This window comes from Rhizomucor pusillus, assembly GCF_041956525.1.
Source record: "Rhizomucor pusillus strain CBS 183.67 unplaced genomic scaffold VTP01scaffold_4, whole genome shotgun sequence".
Lineage (NCBI taxonomy): Eukaryota > Fungi > Mucoromycota > Mucoromycetes > Mucorales > Lichtheimiaceae > Rhizomucor > Rhizomucor pusillus.
The window spans coordinates 797,912-822,462 of record NW_027192146.1 but is presented as its reverse complement, the minus strand read 5'-3'; the positions used below and the strand labels follow the sequence as shown (position 1 = coordinate 822,462).

Genomic DNA, 24,551 nt, shown 5'->3' with positions numbered 1-24,551 from the left:
TTTGAAGAACAGCTTTTCCACGGTGATCCAGCATGAAGCAGCAGAGACTGTTAGTGTTGCTTATTGACGGCGTAGGCGACGTCGCCGTTCCTCAGCTCGATCATAAGACACCTCTTCAAGCCGCGAACACACCCTGGCTAGACAGACTAGCAGGTCAGCAATCGCTAATTCGCAGTTTACATATGTTGTATTCCACTTGCGACCAGCTGTGCTAAACCCTACCGATAACTATTGTATAGCCGGCGGTCTCAATGGTCTTATGGATTCAGTCGAACCAGCTTTAGCCTGTGGATCCGATACAGCGCACATGTCCATTCTCGGATACAATCCACGGAAGTAGGTCAAGTACAGAATGGTAAAATTAACAGGATCTCTCTCTAACTGTAAGCTCCACAATATAGATATTACCGCGGCCGAGGTGCTTTTGAAACTATGGGTGCTGGATTGGACATGATTCCTGGCGACATTGCATTTAAGGCAGGCTCTGACGGCTTCGGGCATTGTTTTATTTGCATGATTTGCTGACAACAGGAATCTTGATAGTCTAATTTTGCATATCTGGATAAAGAATCCGGAATTGTCATCTCAAGGCGAGCAGACCGGCACTTTGAAGGGTTAGGTCCCACGCTATGCTCTGCATTGGATGGCATGTAAGTCAGTGGCAATCATGATAATAAGTATAAAATGTTTATGCAATGTAGAAAATTACCTTCCTTCCCAGAACACTCCGTAGCTGTAAAATATGCCACGGAGCATCGATGCGGCGTCCGCGTTCGGGGACCCCGGCTTACAGATATGATTACTGGCACAGACCCTCTAAAAGACAAGTATGGATGAAGCTGTCTATTCTCCTTATCCTCATGTACTCATATCTGCGAAATGAATACCAGCAAGCCAATCGTCAAATGTGCGCCAACTGATGAAACACACGAAGCGAAATTGACTAGTGACGTAAGTCCACGTTCTTCCGTGCTCGTAACGTGTCTCTTTGCTGAAGCAGTCAACTCGCAGTTGATCAACGAATTATCAGACGTATTTTATGAGATATTATCCAAGCATCCTATCAACGATGATCGCAGAAAAGCAGGCAAAAATCCAGCTAATAGTGTGCTGCTGCGAGGTTGTGGGAGCTGTATAGATGTATGTTTCATATTACAGGAACCCTGTGCTCAGGATCTTTTAAGATTATATGACGTAGATACCCAGCATAGAAAAGCTTCATGGTTTGAAAAGCTTTCTGATAGCACCGACGTGCATCATTGCTGGCCTCGGAACGACGGCGGGTATGGATATCATTCAAGTACCAGGTGCAACCGGAGATTACCACACCAATTTCCAGGCAAAGACGAATGCAGCGGTTGAAAACTTGACCCAAGGAAAGTATGATTTTGGATTTTTGCATATTAAAGCGGTAGACGATGCAGGGCATGACAGAAATATAAGTCTGAAGGTAAACGATCATCACATAGGCTGAAAATTCACCGTTATATTAAATTATGGCTTGTCTGTCATTTAGGTCGAGTTTCTGGAGAAAATCGACTTGATGCTGAGCGATATTATTACACGTCTGGCAAAGGACGAAATCGAGCGGGAGAACAATGTAGAGGTGAATACATTGATAAGGCGTAGATAGTATGCTTGTAGCGACAATACATTATTGACGTGTCAATATTCTGATTTACAGTATACGATTATAGTGACTAGCGACCATTCTACTCCGGTGCTATACGGCGACCATAGTTGCGAGCCTGTACCGTTTTGTATAAGTCGAGCACGGTATGGGATATCTTGTCCATCAAATGCATTTAGGGACGATGTCCAACAGTATAACGAGGTTGATGCATTTCGCGGTGCATTGGGACGATTTCCGGGCTCTCAAGTCATGCAAATTGCCAAAACTTACATGGGCCTTGATATTTAGTTACATGCAATAACGTGAGATCGTGTAAACTATTATCAATACATATTGTCCTGGAAAGCCAACATATTGTATTCATGAGATCTGACTATTAGATGTTTGGTAATGTTTACGTATGCAGCTTTCGAGAGTTTTCATGTGTAAAGTTTATAAGGTTTACAAGCATTTTTCGCTCTCGCTTCAACTTCGAGGACGACGCAAACGAACGGACTACAACTTAGAACTCGCACTTTACATATATAAATATTGCAATACCTTACTGATTTGGATTTGTAAGTTGACGTTTCTCTGTACTTGGGTACGGATTCGACTGAAGGAAAAAAAGGACTGACCTCATGAAGACAGCATCGAACATATGATCTCAAAAGAGCACATTGAGCCTGTATAATGTTGTGACCGATTATACTGAACTCCGTATGACGTGAAGATTCTGCTCTATCAGCAAATTTAAAATGGGGAATTACGCGCATTGAAATCTGTCACCTCGCGCACTGAAGAACTAAGGCATTTTGGTCTAGCTCCAGTCGGTATCACAACAAAAACTATCATATACATAATGAGCATTTCAGTGCGCGAGTTGAGATCGAAAACCTTCTTTCACTGAAGATGGACGAGCTTCTAAAGCTGCAATTTCCAACTCGTCGCCAGCTCTATAGGGCTCTTAGAGAACGGACCCTTTCTGATGGCTTTGATATAAGTATCAAGAGGTTTGGTCTGGGCTACTGCTACTTAGCGTGTATCCACGGCGGCAAGCATCATAGTCATCGTGACAAGAAGCAAAGCGACGAAATGGAAAGACGGAGGAAGCGAAAAGGAAGCAAAATCTGACGGCGGAAAGAATGGCTATTATACACCTGTGTAAATGGCGTGAAAAAGAAGAACCCAAAGCGGTGTACGAAGAAAAGCGGTTGCGAGTAGACAGCGTATGCATCTCGTACAAAAAAGGAAGTTTTTCAATTATAAAGCCGAACAAGTCCAAGATACAGACATCCATGCTATGGCTTTCTACGGAGGCATTCAGCTACCCCAATGCTCGTAAAATTAACGGTGCTTCCGAAGCAGATATTGTACAAATGAAAATGTAGTCTTCAAGCCAGCTCAAATTCTACGCATGAAAAGAGATATTGATGGAAAAATGACCATGGTTCCCCAAGACATTTATAATATTCAACAAAAGAATGTCCTCTATGATCCTTACAAACAAGTTCCAGAGGTCCATGGGATCTTGAAAAGTGAATGAACGTCTTTCAGTTGCAGAGCAACAACATCAGCAGAAGCGACTATCAAAGACTTCTTACAGATTCTATCGATAGAGGACAGCAGGGTGTTGTATGTGTGCCAGAGTCTCCAGAGCCATCTATGAAAAAGCAGCCGCGTCCTTGATTTTCAACCAATAAAGCGCAGCTCTGAGAGAGTTGTACCACATCTTCTGTTCTCGGCTCAGTAAACGTCAATATTGCGGTGACTTGAATATCCGCAAGCTTGTAGTTTTCTGATTTTCAGTTGCATTCTCCAATCGGCACATTATTATGTCCGAAGGTTCGTAGAATGGTACCGGCCCTATCGTAATAGTCCCCGGGCATTGCATAGCAAAGATCGCTTACTGACGGACTTGTAAAGAAACTTTGGACAAGCGGATATACTTAAAAGGTTTACATTCGAGCGTAACAGAAGCAGCAATCTCGGATCGATTCAAACGATTTGGAGCTGTGACAGATATTTCTATCGCAAGGGACATTGATGGTAAAACGCTCGACGTAATGTATAGTAACATTGTTAGCTAACGTCTTTCTAGGTCAATGTAGAGGTTTTGGACACTTCACCATACATACCACGCCGAAAGCTTGGTCCAGCTGTATGAGATAAAACAAAAGAGCACCGATTTAAGTCATCCAAAACTCAAGCGATAATATGTTTAGGCTTATCACTTTACAATGGTGCAAAATGGAAGGGATCAGTCATGCATATGGAAGACGCCAAACCGGATTACATGGAACGAAAACGGAAGGAGAAAGAATTGGAGAAGACACGGGAGGAAAAACGACAGAAGAAACGCGCTAGACGCCTGCGCTGGGAGACTTGCGATGGTTTCCATGCGACGGATATGACTCTTGTGACTGAACGGAACGTGGAATCTAGAAAAGGATGGAGGCGAGGTCGTTACGGTCGACCAATTGCTATTGTCCGAATGCGAAGACCAGACGGAACCCGGGTACGAGAAAGGAAAAAGCATGGATAGCTGCAAAAGGGATGCTTATGTGTGCCTCTATAGATTGTTTTTGATCCAAGCCATTACAAAAATAACATTACAAAATTATATGATATAGCGGTCCGTATGAGGCATGTACGGCAGTTGCCAATGTTCTACGACGAAATTCCCAAATATGATGAACCGAAAACCCTGCAAGGTGAGAATCTCCTAAACAATGAAACAGTACCCATCGGCTAAGATCTATACTAGATATCGATGCAACTACAGTATTGAGTAACGAAATTGAAACCGGAAACAACCATGAATTAGATACTATTATGGGCCTGAACAAGTACGTGCTTTTGATTACTGTAGCTGTATACTATATCTTACAGCCCCCTGTAGGAAACATGGTATTACCAGAGACAATGAACGCCAGGCAGATCGTACGGGTTATTATGTTTGCGAGTGATCATTCATGCACTAAATCCTACCATTAGCATTATATTGTGTAAACAAGCCGATGCCTGAAGTGTCTACGAAGAAACATTACGAAGTCAATGTCAACATGAAACCTCTTTTTGGAGCAGAAACAGGTTTGGGATGGGAAAAAATAGCATCCATTTATGCATTATAATTGCTAATTACTGGAAAGTAGGACCGTTTAAGCTATTTGGGGCAGATGATGATGATATCGAACAAAGACCGAGAGTGCTTTTTGAAAACAATGAAGAGGAGATCATGATGGATGTACGCACTTCTGATACTGAAGAGAAGGTAACGATGCGATTGGGTCATGCATGCATCAGGGAGACATTGTTTCTGATATGGCCGGCAGGCTTATCTCGACCTGGGTGTTCTATTCTTTTTCCATACTGATGATCCTAAGCTTATGAAAAAGTAACTATGACACCATTTTTCACTATGCGTGGCGTGGACGTCTCATATATAACTCATTTAGGAGCTGTTTTCGATATGATCGAAATGGTATCTTTCAACGGACGGAGTTCGATAGGTCAGTGTGACTGTAATAATGATCAGTTGCTTTGTTAAGACTCAACTTCTGCTTTCAGGGAAAACTATAAAAATAGATGGAAAAGACAAAGCTCAGAACTAGGCGATGCAATGAAGAAGCGGCAAAAGAATGCTATCAAAAAGCAAAGGCGAATGCAATCACGGGCTCAGAAATAAACCGCCTTCTGTATCTTAATGAGTTTGACAGCGGGTTTTGTACAAAAATGGTTGATGTCCGTGTTATCTGCTTTGACATGTTATTTTCTCCCAAATCCCTTAAATTACATCCCCCAGGTCGCTTATTTGTACCTTGCAGCTTGAAAATGGTTTGAGTGAGCAAGATGCTCTTAAAAAGTCGTTCCGCTATTCGCTGGACGATCTTTGTACGTTGCACTTTCAGCAAACTAGAGCTATTCCGATAAATCTACATATAAGCACGCTATCCGATACTTTGAGAACTTTCTGTCATCTATCTTCCACCATGGCATCTGGAAAAGCCAAGCAAACTCCAAGCAATAGCAAAAAGATCCCAAGACCTATGAACTGCTTCTTAGCGTATCGTCTCGAGAAACAAAGCGAAATCGTAGCACGATGTCCTGGAGCTAACCACCGTGATATCTCCAAAATCATTGCAAAGTGGTGGAAGGAAGCCTCTGAGGAAGAAAAGGCGCCTTACCGTGAACGTGCTCGGATTGCGAAAATTGAACATGCTCGAATGTAAGTAAAACGACAAGAACATTAATAGGAATTCCACACGGCAGTATCGTTTCTTACATGGACGTTTTCTTCGTTTAGGTATCCGAACTACAAATATACGCCTCAGAAGAAAGGAAGCAAGCGTAGATACACTGTGCGTCCTAAGGACAAATTCACCTCGCGCAACGAAGCCAATAACCAAATCATGCAGCTTTTATATAACAACCCTGGTGCTTTACAGTATGTGCCACCTCTTACCACTGACTTGCGAGAAAAGCAAATTCAACCGTTGTATATCACTACCGACACTACAAACAGCGGCAGCAGCAATGGCAGCAGCATTGGTCTTTCTATCACACCACCTAGCCCGGCTCCATTTTCAAAGGTGGATGATCCTACCGCTTTGCAATACCCGTGTTCCTCTTCAGCTACCATTGTTTCGTCTCCTTACAGTAGTCGCGGATGCTCTCCATCAAGCCCAGAGCACCAAGCGCTTGACACTCAACATTTATACTTTACTAATACATGTGACTGGAACCAAATTCAACAGCATCAGCAAAGTAACAACCAATATTACGAACTGTCAAACATCTACCTCTATCAAACGCAATACAATATGCTTTATACTCTGGACAATTTTCAGCCTCATATTTCTGAATGTCCTTCAACGCACGACGCTTCCATGCAGTCATCATGTAGTCATACCAACGCATGGGCTCTCGACCATCCTCCATATCGCAGCTCTCAATATTCATTAATTCCATCACCTGAAACTAATCTCCACGCATCACTGTAGCGAACAACCCGTCCCATATTGCCTGGACCTTCGCTCAGTTCAAAATCGATTTTCGATAATCTAACTTAACGTTTCCATTCACCTCTATATCACTTTAAGACATTCGATCATCTTCCGCTGTTTATATTTTTTTTGTATGGAATCTACCGCTAGAGTACCAAATAAACTCCATGATTATGATAATGTACACCTTTCTGCGAATTTAAAAAAAATAATGTTGTTTTCTATCGGAATCTAGAAATGTATATATACCCGCTGAGAACTTGAATAGAGGACAACTTGATTATCTAGTTTACACATGTCGAGCTTCTTAGCTTGTCTCATCTTATCTAGTTCCTCCATTAGATTGGAAGATCACCTATGGAAAGATGTATGTAATTTCAGAGACGACGTCAAGAAAATTGTTGCAATGTTTCGGTGAAGTTGACAAGAACGAGATGTTGGCGACATTTATTGTTTAGTTATTGATATTTATACAGACGAGAGATAAGTATATTGGATACCACATACTAGTCTGAGAGTAAAAAAAAATGAATAATATAGAGAGATACGAAAAAGAAAGAAAGAGTGAGTTCCCTTAGACAGGGAGATTGCCCAATAGTTTTGAGTAAATTGGTTACTCTGTAGATTGCTCAAAATTGAGTCACGTAGTCTTATTCAAAGTACTTCAGATGCAAGTTAGACGGGCGTAAAAAGGCAACGAGACCAAGCAAGAAAGCTGCGACTTGATTAGCAGCATGGAGGTCGGTAGAAGCTTGATGGGCCAGTGATGAAACATGTTGCAAGTTAGGTTGAAGGTCGACAGCTCGCCGGAAAAGAGGCTGAGGCGGTGTCTTCCGAGCAAAAGGAATGCAGCAGGTTGAGGATGTCAAAGTCATGATAAAATTGGCGGGTGAACGGTGAAACTTGAGTGCAGCAGTTTTGAAGAGTTTGAGTGTATTCACACCGTAACCATCGTGGTGTGCAGCTACAAGAAAATTAAGCAGTTCACTGCGCGAGAAGTTTCTCAAGTCAATATGATGCTGCATAGCTCTCCGAACAAAAATTGGCTGGCCCGTTGGTAGATGCGATTCGTTGATGTATTTTCCGTCAGGATGCCGGTCAAGGCTTCTCGTGTATCATCATGGAGGCCGGCTTCATCATAGCGCCTCCGCAGACCTGTCAGGCGAACAGCTTCTACTCGTTGGGAAAGGGCCAAGGCGTCAGGGGGGTTGTCATCTCGACGGTCCGAGGAGGATGAAAGATGATTAGTGGGGCAGTGGCCATCCCTTGCAGGGAACCAGGGTGCGCTCCTCCAAAACGGCACCACGATCGTTGCTTTCACTCCTTCTTTTTGAATTTTCTGCAGACAGCGTGAGATCAGGTTCCACGGCGACTAGAGATATGGATTTCGGAAGGTAGACCATCATAGGGTGAACGCGTTCAGTGCAGATGCTTGAGGATCGGGTTTTCACGCGACATACCGAGGAAAAAGCGAGTTGTGCGATCCGCCAACAGTTCGATGTCGTGTTGGCCTCACATCGATTGGATCCGTTGGAAGATGTGAAGGCAGAGCCGCCAGGCGTTCTTTGCGAACGTCCTGCGACATTCGAAGTCTGCTATCGAGTTCAGCTTGCCTCGGATGTGCTGGGCTACAAGTTGAATGCCCCGCTTCAGACACATAGTCCAAAGCTTCGTTGCCAAAGTCGACAAAGGAAGTGAACGAGTTCGCCTTGATGGTTGATGTATGCTGCCGCGGTGACATTGTCCGTTCGAACGAGGACCGTTGTCAGCTGTAAGTGTCGAAATGTCTGAGGCGCAAGGTGTACTGCTCTAAACTCGCAAGAGTTTATCGATTGTTGGTGTTCCGCCTGAGTCCACAGATCGCTGATCCGGCACTTGTTGATGTGGGCGGTCCAAACCGGAGTTGCTGGCGTCTAAGTAAAGGACTTGTTGTGGTGTCTAAGGGATGATTGAACGACCATCCCATAGCGGAAGATTCTCGAGCCACCAACGAAGTTCCTGAATGCTTTCTGCTGGAAGTGAGTGTAGTCGGTTCCAGAACTGATTTCTCTTGACAAATCTGTTCTTGAATCGAAGAATATGTTATAGACGAGCTGAGAAGATCGCTACTGTGGCTGCTTGGATGCGCATAGTTAGAGTTTGGATCAGTCGACGGGTGTGTAGTGTTTTGTTCAGCACTTGCTGGATAGACCGCCTCAGTGATAGGCGTTGTGGAGGTGCGAAAGTACGAGAAAGACGAGAAAGACGAGAAAGACGAGGCAGACAATCGAAGAACAGGTAGATACCGTCGCGGACGACAGAATGCAGCCATCGATCGTCCGTAATTCGTGCCCGATACCGAAAGAAGCGGTTGAGTCTGTCCCCTACTGGGAGCTGTTGCTGGTTTCGGTAACCTGAGAGTTGCCTCTCGACTGTCGGTTGGTAGGGCGGCGATACTGGCGTCGACCGCGTCCATTGTCGGGAGTTGGCTGTTGCTGGTACCAGTCAGCGTCTGCCGACTGATCCCCTTTTCGAAAAAGAGGAAGAGTGGGAGTGAACTGCCGGAAGTTGATGAAGTCGTGCAATGAAAATAGGAACGCGCATCCCTCAGAGTTTTCTGCATAGCGGATTGCTGGGCCACAAGTTCATTAAACGAGCTTGTGGTCATGGTGTAAGAAGTACTAGGAGAGCCAACCGAAAAGGAAGGATTAATGGCTTTAAGGGAAAGATCATTGCGCGCCTGGTTAGCAGCACCGTTAGCGTGCATTACCAGAGTGCAAATGTCACGGACAATCGTGAAGATACAATTCACCTCTTCTTGAGGCAGTATCGTGAAGAGTTCAAAGGTGAGAACGTTGAGGGGGGCGAAAGATAGCCGAGATCTGATACTGAAGATTCTTGAGCTGAGCATTCGGTGGCTGATAGTGCACAGATTGCGAGGCAGGATACTGGTCGATGATTCGTCTCCTCAACCAGAATATTAGGGAAGAGGTCTGACGTTAAGCCTGGAAGGCGTTGCCAATGACTCCTCCGGTGGAGACCAGTCATAATGAGGTCAAATTAGTAATTGATGAAGTAAAGGACTGTTGGTAGCATTAGCAGAAGAAGGCTGAGAACATTGTGTTTGTAATTCCTCAATCATCCGCTGTTGCGCTTGCAATTGCGACGCTGTGCGAGAACTGTGTCCTGAGACGAGGTACAGGGAGGATTTTGGGCTTTGAAGTTATTGACGTCGGAATTGCCCGCAGCGAACAAGTATTAATATCCCAGTCCCTTCCTTTATATATCACATCTGAATAAAGCAGAGTATGCATCCTTCCATAGATGATATTCCGACGGTCTCATAGAATAACGGGAGATCCTCGACCGTTAATTCCAAGATACATATATCTTGTCTTTGCCTCCGCTTGGTTTTTTTCTTTTCAGAGCCTATCTCTTCTCATTTCTCTTACTCTTTACAAGTCTTCACATATTTGGCAGGATAAGTTCGATATCTCATGCCCTCACGTATCAACTTCTATTCATCTTCAAGCGTATTGGCTTACAAAAAATTACTTTGTTGACTAAGTCGCAACATCGTCTTGGGCGAAGTTCAAAGAATCCGCCCTAGAATCTTATTCAGAGCTGTCTCTACTGAAGCGTGTTCCCAAAACAATTGCAGACCCATGTTCGCCCAGCGTCATTTGGTTTCCTCCCCTGATTCGGATGGCACTGTCGTAGTCGATAATGCTGCATCCTGCCTCTCACACCAGGATAATCAGCCATGTTTTAAGCGACTTTGATTTTAGTGCACGCAACAACTGTTTTTTGAAAAAAATGCTAAGTCTAGGTGAATGTCTGTTTTAAGTAGCCTCGAACGTACTTCTTGATAAGGAATTGTTGGTTGGAGAAACAACGATAAGGAAAGGAAGTACTTCAGTCAGATGTGCATATTCTTATAAGGTGTGAATTGTGTAACTTGATTCAAGCGGTCAGAGGTTAACAAATAGGAAAAAGTAAAAACATACAAATGGCAACCATCCGTGTCGTTTTCTAGAAATAGAGTACACATCTTTGGCCGTCGATGCTCTCAGTACTCCGTTGATTTAATCCGCACAAGTGATCATTTACCGACGAGCGTAATACATCTTCATTGAATGGGCACGGCGAAATTCCGTCAATATCAACAAATGCTTTGCCGCAAATTGCAAGCCGCAGCTTGTGTCAATACAATGTCCATATTCTTTGCGCCAATCGATCCGCAATTCGAAGCAGTCAGCACCTCCGCGCCCCCTCGCAAGGCCTGTTGTGGATTTATCGCCCAGCCAATGTTATAATCTATCCCTTCGTCCAGGGTAGCTTCTCTCTGGGAATTCAGCATCAAACGGACATTTTTTCTTGCCATGTCTGCTTTCCTGCACCGGTCAGGTTCACACCAAATCGACTTGCTAGCCAGCACATCACCTTGCAACGCCTGCTACAAATTGTCAACACTTCATCTATAGAACGTCGAGCTGGTGGACCGATTATCACGACTGTCTGCATACATCTGCACCCGGACACGTGCTCTACGTGACGAGTCAATGTATCTGCCGACATCTAAGACAACAACACAGTCGATCATTGGACAGCAATATGGGAAGATTTAATTCTTCATGAACATCGCTATCTCTATAAAGCCGGCGGTAGAGAAAACAATAAAGACATCTTACATTTAAAGAGTCTCGACGTACTTAATGCCTTACCTGTTCTCTATTATACAAACTACCAATTCCACGATCGGGGCAGCATCTGTCTGACATATGCTGGAATAAAATTACAAGCATAGCATCAAGAAATATTGGTTGCATCGAGCTTTCTTACTTCTCCAAAAAGCAAAAAGCGATCTCGAGAACCTGTTTCTTTTTGGTCCCATTCTTTGCCGCTGACACGTATGGTGCTTAAGAATCTGTCTTTTGCTTGCCTGCTTGCTTTTGTCTGTCGCCATGCAGCTGTTTGTGTCACTGTGCACTAATTCATGCTACACAAGTGTCTATTTCTCGCAGAAAAACGTAGCCACATCGAGTTACACTCTTTCTTTTGCTTTTACATCCATTTCCAGTAAGACGAAGCCTGTTATACCCCTAAAAAGGCAAGCTGCGATCAAGCAGATACAAAAGAAAACCTGTAGAAAAGTACTTGCAATAGATGAAAAAATAACTATTCTTAAGTGAACAAACATGCAACGAATTATACTATAATTTTGGTGCAACGTTGGAGAGTTTGGAGAGTTTGACAATGCATGCGTGCAGCGACAGCGACTGAGCAACCATCATCTCTATCCAGACATGGGTCGTCAGCGGAAAATTTATCTTGGGTGCAAATAGACTCGATGAATCTATAAACTCCATTCATTATGGGGTATCCAGTCAAGAATCGCAGCACAATGTCAATGAAGTATCAAAAACTAACTATATAAACTCGGAGATATGCCCTTCTTAGTTTATTTAGTCGATTTCGATAGGAAGACAACTACGATAAGAAGACTTATAGTTAAATTGTGTATCTGACATTACAAGAAGGTAACAAGTAATAATACTGGTAACCCTCTAAAGGCCTCCAAAGCTCCTTGGTTTGCTGGTGCTTACTTCGTGTTTGATCACTCAATGGATCTCATTACCCGTCGCTTTACGTCTCTGTATGACACGTTTACTGTAAAATCAAAAATGCCGATGCTCAATAGAGCGAAAAAGGACTTATTTCTAAGTAGATCCATTACATGTTTATAGACGCATGTACATTTTTTCCTACCCGGTATAATCAAATTTGCCATAAGGAAGGGAAACATTATATACACAGAAGTCATCTCAGGCACAGCAGTGTATTAAACATGTTTCTGTCGGACTTCTATGGTCGACCTGAGTTTACTTCCATGCCCGTAGTAAATCCCTATTTTTTTCATATAAGTATTTTTCATCTGAATATCCATTAGATACAATAATGACGGAGTCATGAGTACTGCGTCACATGTATACGCCTGGGTGGTTATTTAGAGAGGTGGGGTTGCAAGAATTGGGCGGTTTGTGGCAAATAGCCAAGCAGCCCTGGATTGCTTGAAAGAGTTCATGAATGTCCGCCAGTGGCCTTGACAGTACGGAAAACTCCTCCCTTCTCGGACTCATATCCTGCGTTAATGGATACAGCGCCATATCAGGACGGCGCAAATGATGCTAGTCAACTCGACATTTTCCAATCTACAAGGAGTATAATCAAAGATTCTATCTCAAATCTGGTGAGATCTACCGAGTACAATGGCATCGAGAGCGATAAGACTGCATCTAGTGATGCAATTCACAATGACGAGACATCGATAAGTAGCGAACCAGCCACCGAAAGAAACAGCGAAGACGACGATGATGGATATTACGATGTAACTGCCCCACCGCCTTCACCTCAAGAGCCATCGATGGTAGAAGCTGTATTCGCGGAGCAGCTCAATCGATCATTGGAAGAGATCGTTCAAGCCAATCCATCAGAAATCATTCCAAACGACGATCCTGTTCAGATACTCGCGTCACCAGTGTATTCTGTCGATGAAACATCCACCAGTCGTGTGAGTTGGGACCATGCTCGCGCTCTGGATAAGCTCTTGAGACAAACGCAGCAGGAACAGCAGCAACATCAGCATCGACGAGGAGGTGTCAAGAAAAAGCCTCTCCGAGGAAGAAATAGTCGCCTCAAGGCCAGATCGCTGACGAACAAGACGGCAGGCGATTTGGCTGACGCTATCTCAATGATCCGGATTTCTACAACTAAGACTGCATCGTCATCATGGATTTTGCCACCGGGGAATAATAGCGAAATAGGAGGTCAGACGCGCCCAGCTTAAGATACCCTCTGTTTCAAGTCCCTTCCACTTTCTTGCTAATCTCTTTCTCTCTTCCTTTTTTCTCGTTTCTCACATTTTCCGCCTTGCCTTTCTACTTCCTTCCCTCTATACTTTGCGCTCTGTTACTTATCCTCATTCAGTCTCATCTGTAAGTGTATGTGTGCCCCTGATTTTCCACTTCCATGACATTCGAGTAAGCATCCCTGTGTACATATCATGCAATCCAAATAAAGTAACCAAGCTGGACATAATAACTTTTTTGAAAAGTGGAAGGATTAGATTATAAGTACAAGGGATACGTAGTCTGGTTGCAGGCTTCATATGGGGAGACAGATATTTTCAGGTCATTTTTTTCTAGCAATGCATGCGCCAATAAGATCCCAAGCAGTAGCAAGAATTAACAAGACAAAAGCAAGCATTCCCCAAAAGATACTGACATTATAAAAGTCACACCAATGATGGTAATCTCCGGGGGAGCATCGATACATTGCTATTTCAACAATGACGCCAACACCCCACAAAATAGTCAGCAACAGATCAACGCCGGTCATCACCACCCGGTTCATCTTGCTGCCATGTAACAACCGACGGTAGCAGTATAGGAAGACATGGAAAAACGACCAGATGATTGTCAAAATAGCCTACGTATCAAAATTGAGTTATGCTTGCTTTCCACTATTTTTTTTTTTGTAGGCGAAAAAGCAATCTCATACTACATACCACTGCATATAGATAATAGAAGCAGGCAGAGCTGTCGAAGGGGACATCCTCTCCAGAGTACTGGAACAGAAAATTTTTTCCAAGTAAATACTAACACATGCTCCCCATATTCGAATGTATGCTACTTTACCGGGGAGGCGCCTGCAGCAAATCCAAGGGAACCAATGCTAGAGACCAGCATAAGGATCCTGAGAAGTAGACGAAGCTTGGATGGATACAATCTACGATCGTCCCATTTTGGAGGCAAAGCGTCCTCGACCTCTGCTTGCGTTGGTCGAGCTTTTCCGCCTGCAGGAGTCGGTGCAGACTCTTCTACTTGCACTTTAGAGTAAGCGTTGTTTCCAAAGCTATTTTGGTTTTCGTTAAGACGCGTTCCTGAAAACTGATATGCATCCTGCTGTGGGGAGACTGAGCCGATTCGATCAGGTTGCGGCCATGCATTCTGCTGTTCATCGTGCCCATTTGCTGGATACTCTATTTTATTCGACTCGTTCCAGCCCATTGCCTTGTAGTCCGACGGAGATGGCATTTTTTCCACGCCATACGCTCTTGTGTTGTTATCGTCTTCATAGGCGTTTCCAAATCTAGGACCGTTGGACGAACCTGCCCAAGGATTGTCGTCAAAAGGATTGTTGGTGGCCATTCTATAGAATATATGAGAAAGTTACAAACAGGTCAAACGTGCTTGGCGCTTCTCTCTCCCGATCGATCTTTTTTAAGGAAATGTGCAACACTAACCATTTTGAGTTTTCGGAGTGACGGTCGGTAGGCTTGCTTCGTCTGAAATTCCAGACACGATGTCAAATCGTTGATATGCAACATAAAAGTGCATATCTTGACTCGCTTGACCTTTATAAACCCCAACTACCGTATTTTGGCATTCGTTTTGCTATCCACAGTCGTTGTTGCCCATACGGGGTTTATTCTGATGCCTCTTCTAAATTCATTGGTACCAATGTCTCCTAACAGTGAAATGGTATGGGGTTTCTGCTTCCTTTTCTCCCAGTGGATACAAAGGCTTATTTTCCCATTGATCAATTCTTATCCTAGATCCATTTGCATTGTATCAGATGCTTCTGCGCTGCATGTGTGCTTCGCTCAGCACGAAGGGATTTGCGTCGGGAGACAGATAGCAGTCCTCTCGGACAGACTAGGATAGCGTACTGTGCTCTTGCTAAAACAGCTTTCTCGTCCCTCGAAGAGCTTAAACAATATTGTCAGCAACAAGCCGAAACAAAAAAGGGAAAAAGTCGGTTTCTCCATCAGCGTCAATACCAGCAACATGGGAGGCGAATTTCGCAGCAACTAAACAGCCGGCCTACCGAAAGAGACGAGCGAGTAAATGGGCATTTTCGCCAACATTTCTCTGAGAGGGGCTGTATGGTACAGTATCAGTACAACGGTGCGAACCATCTCAGACGTGTACTCTTTTCACGCCCAAAATGCTCGTCAATTTTCCCGAAGCGTTGCTTGTCGATGCAACATATAAAACTAATCGATTTAACCAATACAACTCATGTTATATCGAAGCTCCATTACAGTTGTTATTGCATCCAATCATGCCGATTATCTCCGTCTTCGGTTCTGCAAGTGCTCCTTCTGTTGACAATACTTTTGATGGCATCCTCTGGGAAGCATCAAAGAATCCATGCCTCCCAAGCTTCAGAAATTTCGTATGGGGCTCTGAAGACAGATTCAAGAAAGCCGACGAATCATACGTTCTGTCGTTTTGCGAGTATCTTCTTGATAATTTTTTGTCAGAAGAATTCGAAAGAAACTTTGTTTTCAAAAGTAATGAGTAACGATGCGCTCTCTGGATGCTAGACATTCGAATTCATGAAGCCAAAATCATTGTTCTGCACCAAACTGGATCCTATGATCAATGATCTGACCTAGGACAGCATATATACAACAATTTGAACTCAAAACATCAGTAGATCATTTTAAAGATGCACTATGGTATGGTGTCATATTAGGCAATATATACAACAAAAATTGCGATGCACGCATGAACCCGGAATGTGCTACAGTTCAATGTCGTCGCCTCGGATCTGCCATTACTTATATTGGTATCTGATCCAACCATCACAGTCCCCAGCGTAAAGGCATACACCATCCCTACAAAATCACGATGTTGGACACCGAATACGAGCTATATCGTATAAGCTCTCCGTCATTGGGACCGGATGCCACTTCAAGGTCGTTACCACCGTTCAGCGCAATGGACGTTTCATCGCCGACCTCGATAACATCCTGGTAACGAAGTTCTCAGGAAAGGATAGTCCCACAGATGATGATGCCGCCGAGATATTCGCAAGCGTCGAAAATCTATAATTGCTTCTTACAAGAAGAAGACCGTAAGACACTTGAACCTTCGCCCTCATCCTAACGCATTTGCATCGGAAGAAGAAATGGTGGAAGAAGAAGCCGGATACAATGTCAAAGTATTTACTTAGAAATCTTTATTAAATATACATCAAAATATAGCAATATCCACATATCACTTCCCACCCCCGCGGATCTATGTCTGGGGAAGAGGAGCAGCATGGCAGATGATCTGGGGAGGTACTGTAGGGCAGCAAAAAAGCCCCTGCACAGTCTCTGTGACTACTCTTGCAGAGGGGCGAGACGGAGGAAGGGAAGCCTGAATCTCATCAGAGGCTCGCACGTGACAACTGAGGCGCGGGCTGCGGTGCATTTCAGAGTTTTCTTCTACTTTTAACACTTGGTTCTCTGGCAAGGGTTAGCAATGTACCGGCTTCCGGGATCTTCTTCAGTAAGAGAAGCTTAGAATCATAGATTACAAACAATAAATTGAACGTTAGCTGTGAATATTACGGATCACAGGGCCACGAATATCAAGCGCATCCACCCATACAGCAACCACGACCCAATGGATCTCCTTGGGAGAGGCCGTCACCTGGAACTCTTGGCACAGCTGCCGTAACTCCTATCAATGTAAGCTTTCGGTGATTTCTTCAACTACTCTTCTTTTGACAAGACTTCGTCAGATTTGGCGCGAGCATACCACGTCTGATGGTCGCAAATATTGGTATAATACACTCACTCGACAGAGTACGTGGGAAAAGCCGGCAGAACTTTTGACACCTGAAGAGAAGGCATTGATGAACTGTCCCTGGAAGGAATACAAGACGCCTGACGGTAAAACATATTACAGCAACATTCAAACTAAAGAGTCAAAATGGGTCATGCCTGACGAGTATAAAGGTAAGGATAGCTTACCTGGGTTGGTTAGATGGATTCTTATCATGCAATAGACTTGTATGAAAAAGCACAGCTTGCCAAACAGAGACCAGCACCGGAAGCAACGTGAGTACTGGAGCTTGGTGCATGATGTTTGGAAATTAACAATGCATTAGTCCATCGCCAGGTGCTGGGACTGTAACTGTTCCTGCTTTGCAGCATCAATATGACATGGAAGCGAGACCACAACGGCATTACCGGCCACCACCACCTAGCGCAACACTAATTTCGCAAGCACCGCCTGTAGAGTTCTCAACAAAGGAAGAAGCAGAGAAGGCATTTTTCAAGTTATTGCGTGAAACTGTGAGCTCATTTCTTTTCACAACAAAGGGTGCAAACTGTAATCTCATCTTATGTTCCTGAATAGGGTGTTCGATCAGACTGGACTTGGGAACAAACAATGAGGGCCATCATTACAAATCCAATGTATCGTGCACTGAAGACTACTGCAGAGCGCAAGGCTGCATTTCAAGCATTCATTGATCGAGAAGCAAAACGCGAAAGGGTATTTGAGCAATTAATTGAAGAATCCATTATGCTATATAGTCTAATCCTTGATAAAAGGAAATACGCGAAGAAAAGGAGTCAAAGCAACGGATAGCTTTTTTTCACATGCTTGAAAACACCAAAGAAATCAAACCTTACTCTCGATATCACACAGCATTAAGAATGCTTGGGCAGCATCCAGCCTTTCTCCAAGTTAAACCGGAAAGTCAACGAGAAGTCTATTTTGCAGAATATGTGCAAGGGTTGCAGCGACGAGAAAAAGAGCGCTTAAGAGAGCTCCGGAAGAGTAGTATGGAAAGCTTTTCAGATTTGCTACGAAAAATCCCGGAGATCACATTTGAAACGAGGTGGAAAGAAGCGCAGCTTATCTATTCATCTCGACCAGAATTTCAAGATTCCAGAGCATTCGAAGGCATGGATATTACAGACTTCCTGACAGTTTTTGAGAAGCACAGCCATAGCCTTTGGGAAAAACCGCTACAAGAACAAGCGCAAAGAGCTACCGAAAAGCGGCGAACAGAGAGGAAGGCGCGAGAAGGATTCAGGGTAACCTTTCATTTTTAACTGGTCGAATCGAGCTAGCTTTTGTTAACTTTTGGTACGAAGGAGCTGCTGAATGAGTTGGTGCAGCAGAAAAAGATTAATGCCAGTACAATGTGGAAAGAAGTGTATCCTCTCATGAAGGATGATCCAAGATACAAGAATCTGCTTGGCATACCAGAATCCACGCCCATAGATCTCTTTTGGGACCTTTTGGAGAGCCTTGAAGATAAACTTTACGAAGATAAGAAAATGATATATGATGTCTTGAAGGTTTGTAGGAACATCCCATACGCTATCCGAGCTTACACTTAAATGAGTACAGGAGCAAAATTTCGAGGTTTTGGTCGATACCTCGTACGACGATTACTACGCAGCTTTATGCCGAAATGAGCGCATAATTCGTAGCTTAAGTCAGGGAAATATTGAGCTCGTTTTTGAGCATGTAAGGATTTCTCATTCATCTCAGCGCCCATAATCTAACGTGTATGCAGCTGCAAAGTAAAGCAGTTCATAGATTGAAAGATGAAAAGAAGCGTCAAGAAAGACGAATTAAACGGAAGATTGATGCATTGCGGCACGCTATCAAACATTTACAACCACCTATCAAAGTGGATGATACCTGGGAATCGGTCAAGCCACGTTTAGAGCAACTGCCGGAGTTCAATGCTTTGGACACTGAAGCGTTACAGAAAGAAGCTTTTGAGAAGCATATTCAACGTCTAAAGGTTGAGATCGAATTGATCGTATGCTTTGATTTGAGCTCAATTTTTTTTTGATTGTATATAGGACAAGCTGGAACAAGACGATGAAGATGAAGAGGGAATGATCAGAGAAGACGAGGATGCCAATGCTGCTCCAGGCCGTCGTCAAAGGTCACAGAGTCGTAGCGCCAGGCGGCATCGATCTTACTATTCTAGGCGTGGATCTGATCGTGAGAGTGATTATGGTGGAGGATACAGCGACGAAGAACGCTTGCAGCGTAGAAAGAGGAGAGTGAGTATCTAAGATTTGTCGCACACTTATCTGCGTCTTTGAACTGATTAATTGCAGCGTCGAGTGCCTACCGATCCTGATATTGTAGATAACTTGTACGAGGGTAATCGTTCAAGCGCAGAAGAAGGCGAAGCTTTGGATGCTTATGAAAAAATGCAATCGAGAGCTTAAGCTTTCGTACTTAAAGGCAATAAATACAGAGTCCTTTTTCGACTTTTGCAATTTGATAAAAGTCCTCTGTGGTGTCCAAACGGGGTAAAGACAAGAAAACAGGAAAAGCTTGTTGAGAATAGTTTAAAGATAAACGATAAGTGTGATACGGTTTATGGATAAAGTAGAAGAAACGGACAGCAAATATGTACAGTGAGATTGTATCTGATATGTTAAATCTAACAATACATTTGCCCTTCGTCATAAACCGAAATTTGACGGTACTGTGCTTACAGAAGCGAAGCGTATGCAACCCCAGGTGTCTCTATTAAAATCCCTGTTTGTGGCACTGCTTCTCTTTAGACTGGAGACTAGACGGTGGAAGGATATTTGCTCCCGCCTTCCCTTCCCAAGGTCCAGGCGCTTGAAGTTCAAGGGAACAAAATAGATTTAGAAAAGATTTTATATACAGAGATATAATATATAACTTTCTTATTTATTATCGCTCCAAACAAAAGTGGAAAGGAGATCAATGCATATATCCTTCCATGGTCGGAATCGATGGTCTCTTTGGGCTGGCGGGAGATTCATCGACCGTCAAAGTCTGACAGTCGGGGTGATGCGTTGATCTCTACATCCTATTCCGGTCGAAAAAGATGTCTACAAACACATTGCAAGTACCAAGCATCGAGATTCAATCTCCTAACCAAAAGGACACAACGAAAAATGCTGCTGCTCGTCCGAGGACGTTCTCCTTATCATCCTTAGTGGGCAAAACCCGAAGAGCATATTCAGTTTCATCAGCTTTTCCTCCCAAAATGACGCATCCTTCGTTGATCCCAGCAGCTGAAGCTGACAACGACAACACGCTTCCAGTCAACAGAGATGTCTGGTTCCAAGCAAATCACGTCACCCCAGCTCAACGTAGGAACTCGGTCGCAGCTGCACAACGCAAATACGAAGATTTTGAGCAGAAAATGGAAGCTGCACCGCTTTACATTTTGGTATCGACATATCTCAACTATTTTGTCCTCATACTACTCGGTCATTTGAGAGATATCCTTGGCAAAGTCTTCAAGAGGAAGGAATACGCTCATTTACGTATGAACCAGGTATTTAAAAGAAGTTGTTGTCTTTCTCAGCTCTTGAATGATTGAATTTTTCCCTTGTACCCAAGGGCTATGCACCTCTAGTTTCCGATTTTGATTCATTTTATACCAGAAGAATGTATATGCGCATTAGGTATTTCCTATAAAATGAGGCTGCTTGGATATTTTGAAAATGCATCACTTATCACAGATTCTAGGGACTGCTGGAACCGACCTATTACAGGTGTGCCTACACGGAAAACGACTGTTCTCGAACGTCAAACGTTGGACTTTAATAAAACTTTCAGGTACAATTTTGTGCTCGTATGTAGATGCGTCTCCACAGTAACACGAGGAAATGGAAATTTGGATAGCTTGACAGGGCGAAAAATCGAAGCACTGAATTTCGCATCGTATAATTACCTTGGTTTCGCCCAATCGGAAGGACCCTGCGCGGATGCTGTGGAGGAAACAGTCAAGGAATACGGAATAAGTAGTGCCAGCACACGTGCCGAGTGTGGAACTCTTGATCTTCATCGTCAATTGGAACGGAAAGTTGCACAATTTGTTGGTAAAGAAGATGCTATTGTTGTATCAATGGGATTTGCGACGAATTCCACCACAATTCCAGCCATTGTTGAAAAGGTGAGGATGTAGTGGAAACCACAAGCAAGCTGGGAATATTAATAGCATCGAAGGGATGCTTAATTATTAGTGACGAGTTGAATCACAGCTCTATTGTCTTTGGTGCTCGTTTATCTGGGGCTTCCATTCGAGTGTTTAAGCACAACAACATGGGAGATCTGCGAAATTTGTTGCGGGAGGTGATTTCACAGGGCCAGCCGCGGACTCATCGTCCTTGGAAAAAGATCCTGGTCATTGTTGAGGGCTTGTATTCAATGGAGGGTTCAATAGTGAATCTGCCAGAATTGATCAGACTCAAACGCGAATTTAAGGTGAAGATAGGCACTTGGAATACGGTATAATAGTCACCCGCTAAGTTTATCATGTGCAGTTTTATCTTTATGTGGATGAAGCACACTCGATCGGCGCACTGGGAGAACATGGAGGCGGCGTCTGTGATTTCTTTGGTGTAAATCCAAAGCATGTGGACATTCTTATGGGAACGTTTACAAAATCATTTGGTGCTGCCGGTGGCTATATCGCCGGTAATAAGGTATAGTGCTAGAAGTATTACATGCAATAGAAGCATTCTGAATGGCATGAGTAGGAAGTTATCGACACTTTACGACTAAAAAATCACTCATTCTGCTATGCCGAGGTGATGACACCACTCATAACACAGCAAGTGTTGACGAGTATGAGTATCATAAGGTTTGAATGAAGAGATGCATAACGTTTGAGTCATTTATTTGACAGTATCTTGCAGAGGGGAAGACAATACGGATGACGGAAAGAATAGGATACGGCAACTTGCGGATAATGCACGTTACTTTGCATCCAGACTTCGTGAAATGGGCTTCATCGTATACGGTGATGAAGGGAGTCCAGTAGTGCCATTATTATTATTCAATCCTGCAAAAATCCCGTAGGTTGAACGACGGTTAACTGGACGTGATGAGTGTACTTATACAGAAATTTAGCGCTTTCTCCCGAGAGATGTTGAAACGTGATATTGCGATCTGCGTCGTTGGTTACCCGGCAACGCCCATCATTAGTTCCCGAGCTCGATTTTGTGTATCAGCAGCACATACAAAGAAAGATTTAGGTAGGGTAGTTTCTGACTGACAATGGGAAGCATGGATAATAATTTCTATGGTGTTCTATGCAGACCATGCACTGAAGGAAATCAGCGAAGTGGGCGATCTCCTTATGTTAAAGTTCAAGGCACGGTAGAATTATAGAAAAGATGTTCTCTTATTTATCTCTACTATGCAATCCGCTAATTTATTTACGTTCCTTGTCTGCCTCTGACGGAAATTACTTCCCGCTTTACTGTTTTCTGAAAATGGGTTAGCACTGTCGGAAGGAATATTTTGCGCTGTTACTTTTCGAGATTTCGCAGCATTTTCAATTATACAAGTACCTGTCGCATAGAAGTAAACCTCTGTTCGACCACCTAACGCAAATCTCCCCCGACAGATTGTAGACGCCCTTGGTTAATAAAGCTCTTGCATTCGATTGTTGCTGACCTTACCTGAAACTATGAGATCATTGGTATGCGATATTTACAAAATGTTTAGTAGTACGTACAGTACGCCTAACGGCATGTCCGGGGATCTGGCCCGGAGTTGCCCCTCCATCACCTTGTTTGGTATTTTTTGCGATTTCATTTCTTTTTTGTTTCCGCAGGGGTAAAGCAGTCTGGCATGTTGCCAAATTTTATTGCGTTTCTTGCAATCATGGCGATATTGTGGGCCGTAATTTTGTCTCGGTGGAATATCACAAAACATTCTGGGCATTGCTTGATTCGTATTATATCCTTATCGGTATTCAAACGTTCATTGGTTTGACAATGCCTTATCCAAGGCGACGTGGGCAAATCTGAGAGGTTTTATATTGTCCGTTCTTGTGACAATGATGCTCTTGGAGGATGCTTTGGCTTTATCCAATATACGCTTCGCTAGGTGCAATTCCATAGCTGACTGTGCTCCTCTTATCGTAGGCGTGGAGATCCCATCAAGACCGAAACAAATAACTGTCTGTAGATTCCGAGCTGCTGCTTGATATCATGCCCAACACCATATCAACAGCTTTGTCAATATGCGATTGTATAGATCTACCCGTATCCCAGGAGAGACATTTGATGCTGCTCTTGGTATATAGCAATGAATCTGTAGCTGTTTGCCAATCATGACAATATTGCAGATATTCATTTTAGCTCCTTTTTTTGGATCCTTTCGACATCAATTCTTTTGTCTCCAGAGCTGCCTTATCTTCTGCGTTCGTTTTCTCGAGTATCGCACTGTTCATCTTTTGCCTTCCATACAATACAGTACGCTTAATTGCCATTTGAATACCTACGATATATTATATTTTCAGAAATGATCAGTGAGATTGATAAGATTTATATATAGGCAGCACATTCTTATCTTCGTCGACTTCGCGAACCGGAAGATGGAATGCAGTGTATCAAAACAAGTTTATTTTTTCCCGCTTATAGCGGGAACCACACATCATGTCCTGTCGGGGACAGGGCAGACACGGGAAAAGGGTGATAATGCAAAACCATGTATTTTGGGAGGGGTGGTGCCCAGCTGCCGCCTGGACAGTTTAACGTCATGCCCGGGACGGAAAGGTGCTTCTAGATACAGAGAGTTCCATTCCTTGTATAGATTGATATGCACTTGCAAGCAGGAGTATAGTACATGGCCCACACGCCATAGAAAATTAGAATTAATTTGAGCATACAACTTTTTGGAAGAGCAGAGCTGGGGAGGAAGAACTGGATAAGGATAACAGACAGAGCACCATCATCTGGAAGCAACAGCTTCTTTCGAATGATTTGTACATAGCACACGATTTTCACAGGCCCAGGGAACGTTCTGAATGAGTAAAGAAGCTCCATGCGTCATAGATAAGACCAATCCAAGTGGCTGCAAAGGTCATGACGTTCTGTAAGTAGAACTTGCACTTGCAATACTGGATATGACAGCCCCACTAATCTCGTATCGAGAATGGATGAATGGATGGAGATATTGTTCATACGCTACAGAGGCGGATCCAACTTTGGCGAAAGAGAGCCATAGAATTGCTTGTAGATATTGGAGGACATGATGGAAACAAAGCTCGACTCAATAAGCAAAAATGGCAATGGGAAGATATTTATGGACATGCTTCATTCTGCATCAAGGGGTCAATCGTTTACATCTTAGAAGGAC

The 24,551-nt window shown here is 43.5% G+C and overlaps 9 protein-coding genes across 9 annotated transcripts; 6 read left to right on the top strand and 3 right to left on the bottom strand.

Moving 5' to 3' along the window:
- Positions 1–32: 32 nt before the first annotated feature.
- Positions 33–1,921, top strand: VTP01DRAFT_7631 (uncharacterized protein; the record flags this gene model as incomplete). The annotated part of the gene is made up of 10 exons (XM_069386664.1): positions 33–153; positions 240–336; positions 402–477; positions 544–650; positions 702–827; positions 891–951; positions 1,012–1,140; positions 1,199–1,450; positions 1,517–1,606; positions 1,685–1,921. The coding sequence occupies 10 exons, from the start codon at positions 33–35 to the stop codon at positions 1,919–1,921; spliced, it is 1,296 nt and encodes a 431-aa protein (XP_069242096.1).
- A 1,526-nt stretch (positions 1,922–3,447) lies between these two features.
- On the top strand, positions 3,448–5,300 carry VTP01DRAFT_7630 (uncharacterized protein; the record flags this gene model as incomplete). The annotated part of the gene is made up of 12 exons (XM_069386663.1): positions 3,448–3,457; positions 3,539–3,661; positions 3,714–3,773; positions 3,838–4,130; positions 4,191–4,326; positions 4,380–4,461; positions 4,515–4,555; positions 4,610–4,705; positions 4,768–4,886; positions 4,948–5,009; positions 5,071–5,124; positions 5,183–5,300. The coding sequence occupies 12 exons, from the start codon at positions 3,448–3,450 to the stop codon at positions 5,298–5,300; spliced, it is 1,194 nt and encodes a 397-aa protein (XP_069242095.1).
- Positions 5,301–5,604: 304 nt separating this feature from the next.
- Positions 5,605–6,615, top strand: VTP01DRAFT_7629 (uncharacterized protein; the record flags this gene model as incomplete). The annotated part of the gene is made up of 2 exons (XM_069386661.1): positions 5,605–5,840; positions 5,919–6,615. The coding sequence occupies 2 exons, from the start codon at positions 5,605–5,607 to the stop codon at positions 6,613–6,615; spliced, it is 933 nt and encodes a 310-aa protein (XP_069242094.1).
- A 653-nt stretch (positions 6,616–7,268) lies between these two features.
- VTP01DRAFT_7628 (uncharacterized protein) lies at positions 7,269–8,359 on the bottom strand (the record flags this gene model as incomplete). Its single annotated transcript, XM_069386660.1, has 2 exons — positions 7,269–7,605; positions 8,079–8,359. 2 exons carry the CDS (start codon positions 8,357–8,359, stop codon positions 7,269–7,271), a joined length of 618 nt encoding a protein of 205 aa, XP_069242093.1.
- An 84-nt stretch (positions 8,360–8,443) lies between these two features.
- Positions 8,444–9,508, bottom strand: VTP01DRAFT_7627 (uncharacterized protein; the record flags this gene model as incomplete). The annotated part of the gene is made up of 1 exon (XM_069386659.1): positions 8,444–9,508. The coding sequence occupies one exon, from the start codon at positions 9,506–9,508 to the stop codon at positions 8,444–8,446; it is 1,065 nt and encodes a 354-aa protein (XP_069242092.1).
- A 3,240-nt stretch (positions 9,509–12,748) lies between these two features.
- VTP01DRAFT_7626 (uncharacterized protein) lies at positions 12,749–13,444 on the top strand (the record flags this gene model as incomplete). Its single annotated transcript, XM_069386658.1, has 1 exon — positions 12,749–13,444. One exon carries the CDS (start codon positions 12,749–12,751, stop codon positions 13,442–13,444), a length of 696 nt encoding a protein of 231 aa, XP_069242091.1.
- Positions 13,445–13,788: 344 nt separating this feature from the next.
- Positions 13,789–14,807, bottom strand: VTP01DRAFT_7625 (uncharacterized protein; the record flags this gene model as incomplete). The annotated part of the gene is made up of 3 exons (XM_069386657.1): positions 13,789–14,085; positions 14,165–14,224; positions 14,295–14,807. 3 exons carry the CDS (start codon positions 14,805–14,807, stop codon positions 13,789–13,791), a joined length of 870 nt encoding a protein of 289 aa, XP_069242090.1.
- Positions 14,808–16,913: 2,106 nt separating this feature from the next.
- Positions 16,914–19,642, top strand: VTP01DRAFT_7624 (uncharacterized protein; the record flags this gene model as incomplete). The annotated part of the gene is made up of 12 exons (XM_069386656.1): positions 16,914–16,940; positions 17,012–17,122; positions 17,176–17,392; positions 17,443–17,494; positions 17,545–17,731; positions 17,796–17,933; positions 17,993–18,481; positions 18,542–18,748; positions 18,801–18,920; positions 18,970–19,203; positions 19,265–19,471; positions 19,529–19,642. 12 exons carry the CDS (start codon positions 16,914–16,916, stop codon positions 19,640–19,642), a joined length of 2,103 nt encoding a protein of 700 aa, XP_069242089.1.
- A 635-nt stretch (positions 19,643–20,277) lies between these two features.
- VTP01DRAFT_7623 (uncharacterized protein) lies at positions 20,278–22,566 on the top strand (the record flags this gene model as incomplete). Its single annotated transcript, XM_069386655.1, has 10 exons — positions 20,278–20,733; positions 20,799–20,863; positions 20,928–21,017; positions 21,084–21,354; positions 21,408–21,665; positions 21,725–21,886; positions 21,941–22,044; positions 22,100–22,258; positions 22,314–22,438; positions 22,502–22,566. The coding sequence occupies 10 exons, from the start codon at positions 20,278–20,280 to the stop codon at positions 22,564–22,566; spliced, it is 1,755 nt and encodes a 584-aa protein (XP_069242088.1).
- Between the last annotated feature and the right edge of the window lie 1,985 nt (positions 22,567–24,551).